General features: G+C 35.3%; 1 protein-coding gene across 2 annotated transcripts; it reads left to right on the forward strand.

The window, feature by feature from the left end:
• Positions 1-960: 960 nt before the first annotated feature.
• LOC107026871 (inositol 1,3,4-trisphosphate 5/6-kinase 4) lies at positions 961-9,110 on the forward strand. Of its 2 annotated transcripts, none has more exons than XM_015227980.2 (13): positions 961-1,190; positions 1,986-2,021; positions 2,350-2,548; positions 3,054-3,074; positions 3,276-3,370; positions 4,201-4,269; positions 4,522-4,724; positions 5,635-5,788; positions 6,813-6,926; positions 7,219-7,281; positions 7,596-7,741; positions 7,815-7,950; positions 8,801-9,110. In XM_015227980.2, the coding sequence occupies exons 1-13, from the start codon at positions 1,056-1,058 to the stop codon at positions 8,954-8,956; spliced, it is 1,527 nt and encodes a 508-aa protein (XP_015083466.1). In that variant the 5' UTR covers positions 961-1,055; the 3' UTR covers positions 8,957-9,110. The 2 variants fall into 2 exon arrangements, with proteins under 2 accessions (XP_015083466.1, XP_027775186.1); XM_027919385.1 differs by having other exon boundaries at positions 1,105-1,190; positions 2,310-2,548.
• The last annotated feature ends 229 nt before the right edge of the window (positions 9,111-9,339 follow it).

The following is a 9,339-nucleotide window of genomic DNA, read 5'->3' on the forward strand; positions in this document are numbered from 1 at the left end:
GTTGTCATTATGTATGCTTCCCTATGGTCTCCCATAATGCATACACAAACAATAGAGCAAGCAGTAAACATGCAAACCTATGTCTAGTGAACAACACAACCATTCTAACCAGGATTTTCAAGGCTAAACAAGAATTAGAGAACCATCCCTAGACATTATTTCGTATCTCGCCTTTATAATAATAATGACAACATATAACTATCTAGACTTCGTGCTCGATGGCCTATAACGTAATCTTCCAACATCTACATGATATAATGCGGTAAAAACAAGTCTTAACTACTTAGAGTAAGAAAATTTAGAGCCGAACAACAACTGATGAACCTTGCCCATGAATTTTGACTCCGTGAGAGCAACCTATGATGAACGAGCACAAAAAATACTTAGACTTTCACCTTCTTTGCCTAATAATTCTTCCCCCTAATTGTTCCCTTGCACCGGGTGCCTTTAGAGGGTATTTGGAGCATCCCTCGCCTATTCTTTTTCCTTTCAAAAGTGGGAGAATAAAAATGATGCATTAATTAGGATGCACAATTTTGACATTCCACTAATACAAAATTCCGACTGCTATAGCGATGCCACCATAATAACGGATAGCCTCTCGCTATGACGGGCCAACGTAAGCCAGAACCAAAATTAAATTTGGGCCAAATATGAGCTTAAATTTTTAAGAGTTCTCGCACCACACTTTTAGACTTTTGGGACTCCGTACAATATGCTGTTTAACAACGATGAATCAAATCGTTACACAAAAAGACATTTTAATCCATTATATAATAATAGAAATATTTTTAGATAAAATTATTAAACACAAATATACCATACATAATACAATACAACAAGTAAGAACCATCCAAACAAACTAGTATTACTTATTAATCTTTGTAGGTCATTTTAGAAGTAACAAAGAAATTGAATACATAATTTGACATGATAAAATTGTTTTGGGACCTAACCAAACATTTACAATTTTCCCAAAAGATTCCACATTTTATGAATTGTAAGCTCACGCAGTTCTACGCACAGCTAGCTTTGAAGAAAACACAGAAAGAACAATGTATGGAGTGAAGGGTATTGTGCTAGACGCTTCAATTCTGTTGAAATCCGGTGATGATGAAAATGGGAGTCCCTCTCTTAGACCTGATGCTGATTATGTTCTTCGCAAGCTTCGATACTCCAACATCTTCACTGTAAAAATATCAACTTTTTCTTGATTTTTTTGCCATTTTATTGTTTTCTTGTTGATTCTTGAAAAATTGTAGAATTCCGAAGAATTGTTTAGCAAATTAGTTGGGTTTTGAATGTTCATGTATGTATTATGTTTCTGTTAAGTTACATGCAATCAATTTATTAAGACTCAATTTCAAATTAGTTGGATTTGGTATATGGATCTTTTGGTTTATGGGGTTATTACATCAAAGAACTGTCTTTTAGTGTTGTTCTTTATTTGGGTTTGGAAATTGACTGTGCTGTGGGCAGTGGGCTAATCCAGAATTTTCATGTTTGGGATTTGAAATATGAACTGAATTTTGACCCCTTAAACCACTAAGCTAACGTATAGTCTTGTGTTCAGGGGGTTCAGTATTATATACTAAAAATTAAAAATAAACAATACTTTATATATGCAGTGTAATTTTTTTGCTGAGGGGTTAGATCCGCCCTTGGCTGTGTGTAACTCACATAGACATTGTTGTCTTCTTTCTGGGTTTTTAGCTTCTGAGTTCTTTCTTGATTATCCATGTAATTGGAAGTTCTTACAATAGCTTGATGATAATCATTGTTCTATCTAATTTTGCCAAATTGTTTCTTCTTTTTTGTTATTCTCAATTGGGTAAAGATGGTTTTTTTAAAGGAAATTTGCTATATTGCTGAAATAATTGGATTTATGAGTTGTGAGAAATTTTTCTTCTCCTTATAATTATTTGCGGTAGTTGAGGAATTGTTTGATTTTATGAATGAAATGTTATACCTTTCAATTTTTGTAGGGTATATCCTATGGACCTGATCTTTCTGCTCCTAAGGTGATGTCCTTTCTGCTTTTTTGTTTTGCATTTCTTTCGGCGTATCACGTTTAGTGATGTGGTTGTGTAAAGATATGTTTTGCACTAGTATTCCTATTGTCTCAAAGTTTCCCTGCCTACCAAAATAGTTTAAATGTCTTCATCAATAGTTTTTATATCCATTTCCTTCTATCTTTTCATTTTTCTTCAATATTTGGTCCTTGGCTTGTTTCTTTTAGTTCTCAAGTCCCGAATTTATTCACCTTATGAGCGGAACTACAACAATGATGTGGACTGATATTTTTTCAGAAAAATTGGAATCTCAAACAATTGCAACTGCTTGTTTTAGGTGCGCCTCCTCCAAGAAAGCGCAAGCCTATATTCCTACAATTGTTTTGTCTTCAGGCCATCAGCCATAGACAGCTTTGTAAGTGAGGTTTCTTTGGAATGGGGCGACATTACTGGAAGTTATATGCATGTCGTTTCCAGTTACAATGACGAGGAGATTGCCCAAATGATAAGTTCTGGCTGGCTGATCACTGCTCTACGTGAGTTCCAATGCATTGACCTTCTGTTCTTTTTTTGTTTTGATAAGCCCACCTATGCATTTATAACCTATAGAAAAAGGGAAAAAGTGAAACAAGAAGAAACCACATGAAGTCTTCTGATTTAAGTGACTGAGATGTTCCCTTTACTTGTTGCTGATGATTGACTGTTTTTAGCCTTTAAAGCGACCTATTTCTTAAAAGCATTTCACTCTATACACCTAACATTTAGAAGGTTCTTTTCGAGGATCATTGGATTTTCAAATTTATGCTCCATGAAAGGGTTCCAAAACTCAAAAAGGCTGTACCTTTCTCAAATCTAAAAATCACTTACATTACCAAACTAAAGTCCTTACCAATATATAACCTGTTTTTTATTATTGGGGTGAATGGGTATGATAATTATCCGCTGGAGGTTTAATATCTTAGTCACTACAGGTGGAAAGTTTGTTTTCATTCTCTCACATATGTGCTTGCAAGCATCTCATCATCTGACCTCTTTTTGCAGGATCTCCTGGAAAAGCATCAGGTATAAGCTCACAACTATCTTGTCCCTTCAAACAATAGTTTCAAACAGTTTAAAGGATTTCTTTTCCATTCTCTGGGGAACTCCTTTGTTCTAGCTTGTGAATTGCTGTTGTGATTCATATTGAAGAAATTTGTTGGCTTCTGTCAAGTGGTGAGATTGTTGTTTTCTTCTGAATCTGAAAACTTTCTACATTCACTTCAGATGTTGAATATAGTACTGGAACTGAAAATCCAAGCAAGATTTTCATTAACAAGCTTGAAGAACTGCCTCTGACTATCTGCCATTTAAATAAAAAGGTGAGAAGAAATATTGTGTACTGGTGTGCATTTGGATTCCTTAAGCTTCTTAAATAAGATTTACTGGCAACTCCGTAATAGCTCCACCATAGTGGCTTCTCTGAAACATTTGGTCATTTATTCCGTGCCGAAGCTACTGTTAGTTCGTACCACATGATGTTTTTCTCCAGGCCGAGCTTCAACGCATCCTATGGCTTTCAACATGACCTTTTTTTAGTTTTATCTTAGAAAAATAATAGTTTTATTAACATGGTGGGGAAGTTACCGCTATACAGGTGGTATACAAAAGTAGGGAGCCTACATAGGGTTGTGGACGTATAAAATTTCATATTTTGCAAGGCTTTTGATTCCATGGGATGATGGGATGATCCTGGTACATATTTCGTCATATTGAGTGAAAAGAATGCAATAAAGAGGAAATGTATGTGTCCAGAAACGTGAAAGATGTGGAAGAGTTTAATTTTTCAAAGATCTTAGAATAGTTAGTTTCTTCTGTAGCTGAATGACTGATATCCTATCCAAACAAATCATAAAAAACGAATCTTTATTGAGAAATTGTACCCCAATTAGATGTTGTTAATGATGTGTAAGAGACATATTTAGTGAACAGATTCCTCTTATTTTATTTATTCACTGGCAGCGGCAGGAACATAGAGCCATTTCAATGCTGTCTAAACAATACTTAACTCTTGAGTGTAGTTTTTTTTTATTGTTAAAAAAAAAGTATAGTTAACTAATGAAGAATTTTTCTTTGTATCCTTTAGAAATTGTTTGGGAGCGTAACGATTAATGTTCTTAAGGATTCTTTATTTTATGCTATGGGTAAGCAGGCAATGGGCAAGGATGTCAAGACGGTTGGTTACTTAATGAAGCCTTCTCGTGAAGAAGATTTTGCCAAGGTCAGTTCTGGTGGCAAAATGAGTTGAGTACTTATTTATTGTGCATAAATGGTTGTCAGGCATTCAAACTTCTTGCATAATTTCAAATAATTAATGTTTTGTGTATGTCTTCTCCATGATCCCCGGCTTTTAAAATTTTTGAAGTAGGCTTTTTCTGTTGGTTCATATGATGAAATGTAGCTAGTGCTTTGCTTGACTTAGGAACCTTTCATGTTATGTTTTGAGACTTGACATGTTTCTTATGTTTTGCAGAGAGGGGCATTCCCCCTAAAACCTACACCAAACGGATTAATTTTTGTGCCCCTAACCTACAAGCTCCCTATATCACAGCAGTTACAAGAAATTGACGGTGTTCTACATAAAGCAACTGATGACATCATTACTGTTGAAATGAGCAGCTCTTCAGATTCTGAAAACAAAGTTACTTTTACAGAGGGCATGCAAGAGTTACAAAGGTGACTTCCAGCTGTTAATTTATAATGGCTTAATAATATGCTGCAGAATAGAAAAAGGGGTGATGATTTTTTACTATATCTCCTTTAAGTGCCTTCAGACTTCTATCGCAACTACATGATAAGAAGGTAACCTGTACACTACATGATAAGAAGGAAAGAACTTGCCCGCACTCAGTGTGTACATATCATGGTTAAGTGATTGAATGTGATGAGAATCTATATTACTGGGCATGATTTAGTGCGAGAAGTGTTTGAGGATATCATGAATCAATTTTTGGTAAACACCTGGTTTGGGTAAATTTTTACCTGATAAGAATCTCAATTTGTCATTTCTTTATGTGAATCACCTTAGTACCCTTTAATTTGTCAACCTGAGAAAATAGGGTGTTCAAAAATTCATAGCTATACACTAAACACTGGAAGTCTGTTCAACTAAGCGCATCCTCAAAACTTCTAAGCATGAAGTTGTTAGAGGTAATCCAAGAGAGACATACCAAGGATTGTTATGAGTGCCAAGAGACCCTCTTGTTTAAGCTGGAATTGAAAATCCAAAAGCTAAATATCATTAATAACATGATGTAGATGATAAGAAAGGTTTAGCTAGCTCTAACTATGTGCCCAAGTTCATGTTTAGATCAGAGAGCTATACCCTGTCAGTCGAAATAAGTTTGTATCTTTATCTTATGTTCTGTAAAGCTCATGATGGCTTGGAGCGATCAAAAATATTTAATGATTTCATTCATTCTCTATAGCCTCTCTGATAATGATAATTTGTTGATAGCAAAATGTGGATGCTGTTCATAGATCGTTGTAATTTCTTGATGGAAATGACTTTCTTCAAGCAGCTGAATGACATCTTTAATATTTTTGCATTATCTTTTTTTTCCTCCTTTGGTTATTTTCTGTTCAGGTACATCGGATGCCATCCAGACTGTCGTGCGATTGACCGATTCACCAACATATATCCTGTTCTTGATCGGTTGAAAATACAGCAGATTCTAGGTGGTTTGGAAAATCTTAACAGTAAAAGCTGCAGTAAAATCAGAGGGCCCCATTTCCTAAAGGTCCTTTTTCCTAAATGGTACCCATGTTATGCTTACATTAAAAAATCTACTGTGAAATCTTTGTGACTTCAGTTCCTAATCTTTTCCTTATTGATTCATAATTGCGTCATCTGTTTCTTTATTTCTTCATTCAGCAGCCTACTTTTCTGAAGCTATGTTAAGCGAGGCCTTATTTTGGGGTGTCAGTTCCCACCAAGTATATGGCTACCATGTGTTTTGAATGGGATCAAGTGCTATAGGCTTTCTGCAATCTGAGTTGATGGTGTCTTTAAGTGGGGATAAGGAACAACAATAGTGGATCAGCTTGGTTAGTCCAGGAGAAAGTTTTAGGCTTTTCCCACTTCATGAATGAAAAAGATCAGTCACTTTGTTGCTTTACAAGGGCCATCCAAGTTGAAATTGCTTGGTTGGGATGAAATTGTTTATACTATGGAATTTTTTGTCTAACCAATCCAGTAGTTGATATGGTTATATAGAGCCTTACCTGAGAATAAAACATGGCCGAAAAGAGGGAAAGTATTATGTTACGACAAGTCATTTATGAATAGCATATTCAACTATAGTATTTAGATGCTTAGGCATCGTTTTTGGGTTTTGTTGTTTGCTCATTATATGCTCTCTTCACAGTTAATGGGGGCATCTTTCAGTAAGACTGTTTTCAAGAGTTTACCTGGTATCATTTTTTCTAAAGTTAATCATTTTGTTCTGTTCTCATCACTGCTTAGATCAGGTAGGTTAAATTTGAAGTTGAAAAATCTAATTAAACACAATACTTAAAGATTTTATCTGTATCTTATATTTCTTTGAGATTAAGATCTTTGTATGTGTTCCTCAAATTGCCTCACTATTTAATGATCTAAAACCGAACTGTGAACCCAAAAACTGGATAAGAAAACGCTACAACACTTCAGTTTATGGTTGTTCACTACTCATTTCATCATTTATCATATAAATCTGTAGGTATGTGAACATCAGTTTTCTCAACTTGCTAGATATTTGATTTAACATGCATTTCTTCGAGCAGGTTGTTGATTTTCGTGAGCCCAAGTTGGAAGACAAGCTAGCCGATGCAAAACTGTCACTTCCGAACATTGTAAAACCCCAAGTTGCTTGTGGAGTTGCTGATGCTCACAGCATGGTAATGCTGAATTCTCAATAATACTCTTTGTCCCTCTCTCTTTCTCTCTGTACATATATATTTGGAACTTCTACTCCATAATAGGTTTGGTATATGGATTCCTCCTTTTGATGTTATTAAATTTTTTAATCCTGTACTGACTATATTTGCTTCAGCTCCAAGCTTTGCCTTTATATATCTTCCATCTTTGTTTTTTCATTTTTCCTGTGAATTGTCGATTGATTTTGCAACTTCCTTTTTGATAAGTGATTTTTCTTGTATGGCAGTCTTACGTAGAATTTTTAATGGACAGGCCATTGTCTTTAAGGCAGACAGCTACAAAGACCTCAATGTCCCTCTTCCAGCTATTGTGCAGGTAAACAAGGAGCTATATGTAATGAATATAATATTTTAATCAGCATCTTGAATGGTAGAACTGGTTTAACTTGAAGGTTCTAAGTTGGTGCCTTTGTGAAAGTGTTGCGTATTTTCTCATCCATATGTAAGATGCTTTCCTTATATGCAAATGGCAATGGGTAGGCACTTGATTGTATCAGATACTGATCAGATTTGCGAGATGTTTTGGAAGCACGGATATTGTGCGAACAACAATTCTCATTTAAATAAATTATTTCCTTCTAACATAAGCTTTCTCCTCCAAGTTAAATATGAAGACAAGTGTAACTGCAGGAATATGTGGATCATTCATCCACTATGTTCAAGTTTTACGTTGTTGGGAAGAAGATTTTCTTCGCAATTAAGAAGTCTACACCTAATGCAGATACCTTGATAAAGTTAGCTGAAGAAAAACAGTTGAAGCCATTACTTTTTGATAGGTACTTTACCACTTCAAATTCCTCGTCTGCTATATGCATTTTCTATGCCTCTTAAGATCACCTATTTTTGCAGTTTAAAATCTCTACCCGTTGACAAGCTAAAAAGCCAAAATGAAGATAATACACAAATTGATCATGAGCTAGTCACTGATGCTGCAAATTGGTTGAGAAGGGTGCTTGACCTTACTATTTTTGGCTTTGATGTTGTGGTAAGTACTTTCATATTCCTCACCCCTTACAACCTATGTTTTAGCTGATTAACCTTTTGTCTTCATTTTTTCTGGGAAATTAAAGAGAAACAAATTGGATTAGCCTTAGGAGAATAAGATGTCCTTCATAATAGCTGTTAAAAAGATAATGCTCAAAAAGACATTGTTTCCCTCCATGCTATAAACCAACATCCCACGTAAATTCTGTAACTTGTACTCTTGTAGTAAGACTGAATCATCTGATAATCTTGTGAGAGCTGTGTGGTGAGGCGTCAAATAGGACAGGTTCACTCAGTGATTGTGGACAAGCATACATGTATCATTCTTCTCTATCCTTTTGTCAAAATTTTAAGTATTGACAATCTCTAGGTAAAGAAAGATCTCTCCACCAATATATATTATTCCTCGACTCCCTTATGTAGTGCTTTGATTCTTCTTTCTCTCCACAACGAAGAGAGGGCCTTGTGCTAGTCAGTTTAGCAATGTAATTGTAAAATGAATGGAACATTAAAAACAGACTTAACTCTTATCAGCAAGCCTCTTCTTTGGACCTTTGCCTATGGTGCCTCTTCTTTGATGTTCTATAGTTGCCTATTTGCTTTTGTGCTGTCGTAATAATTGATTTGTAACCGAAAGGTAAAAAGGAGAACCATAACAAGGTTTTAAATAACATTTGCCAGGGCCAAAAACAATCATATCTCAAATCTCATCTTCTTCTATATCCTTGTTGCTAAGCTGATAATATTGCCACAGATAAGTGAAATAGAAAGTGATAAATAATAGTTAAAGGGAATAGAACTCGAGCAACACACGTTGTGATTGTGATAATGACTTCTGAATCGAATCTCAGATCCAGGAAAGCACCGGTGACCATGTCATTGTTGATGTAAATTACCTCCCATCGTTTAAGGAAGTTCCTGATGAGGTTGCAATACCGAAATTTTGGGAAGCCATAAAGGAGAAGCTGACTGGAAAACAAAGCACAGAAGCAGCAATATTGTTGTAATATTCATCTTAGTAGCAGGACTGACTAATAAAAAGGTTATATACAACAAACACTGACTAGCCTATTCTCTTTTGCTATTTGTGTTATTAACTGTAACTTATTCTGTAAATTCGAAATCCTATTTCAGGAAGTTGATTCCCTTATCTCTCATCCATCTATTTGGATTTAGGGGTGTGTTAAAACTACTTATTTTCTTGTGTTTGGTAGGTAAGCAAAATATATTATCCTAAAAACATTTGTATATAATTTGGACATACTATGAGAGGTGGGGGTGAAGATTAGGTGTGTTGGAGTGTAGGGAGAACACGATCTAGTAGAGCTTGTTTTCCCTACTTCCGTTAGGGAACTCATATATCCCATTTTTAAGGAGCTTGTCTTTTTAG

The sequence above is a fragment of the Solanum pennellii genome, chromosome 8 (genome assembly GCF_001406875.1).
Source record: "Solanum pennellii chromosome 8, SPENNV200".
Taxonomy (NCBI): domain Eukaryota; kingdom Viridiplantae; phylum Streptophyta; class Magnoliopsida; order Solanales; family Solanaceae; genus Solanum; species Solanum pennellii.

Excerpts from the sequence above, each read along its gene's own strand:
- LOC107026871 (XM_015227980.2), top strand. The coding sequence starts at position 1,056 with ATGTATGGAGTGAAGGGTATTGTGCTAGACGCTTCAATTCTGTTGAAA. Across the intron at positions 3,371-4,200 it reads TCTGCCATTTAAATAAAAAG|GCAATGGGCAAGGATGTCAA; the intron begins GTGAGAAGAAAT and ends ATGGGTAAGCAG. Across the intron at positions 4,725-5,634 it reads GGCATGCAAGAGTTACAAAG|GTACATCGGATGCCATCCAG; the intron begins GTGACTTCCAGC and ends TTTTCTGTTCAG.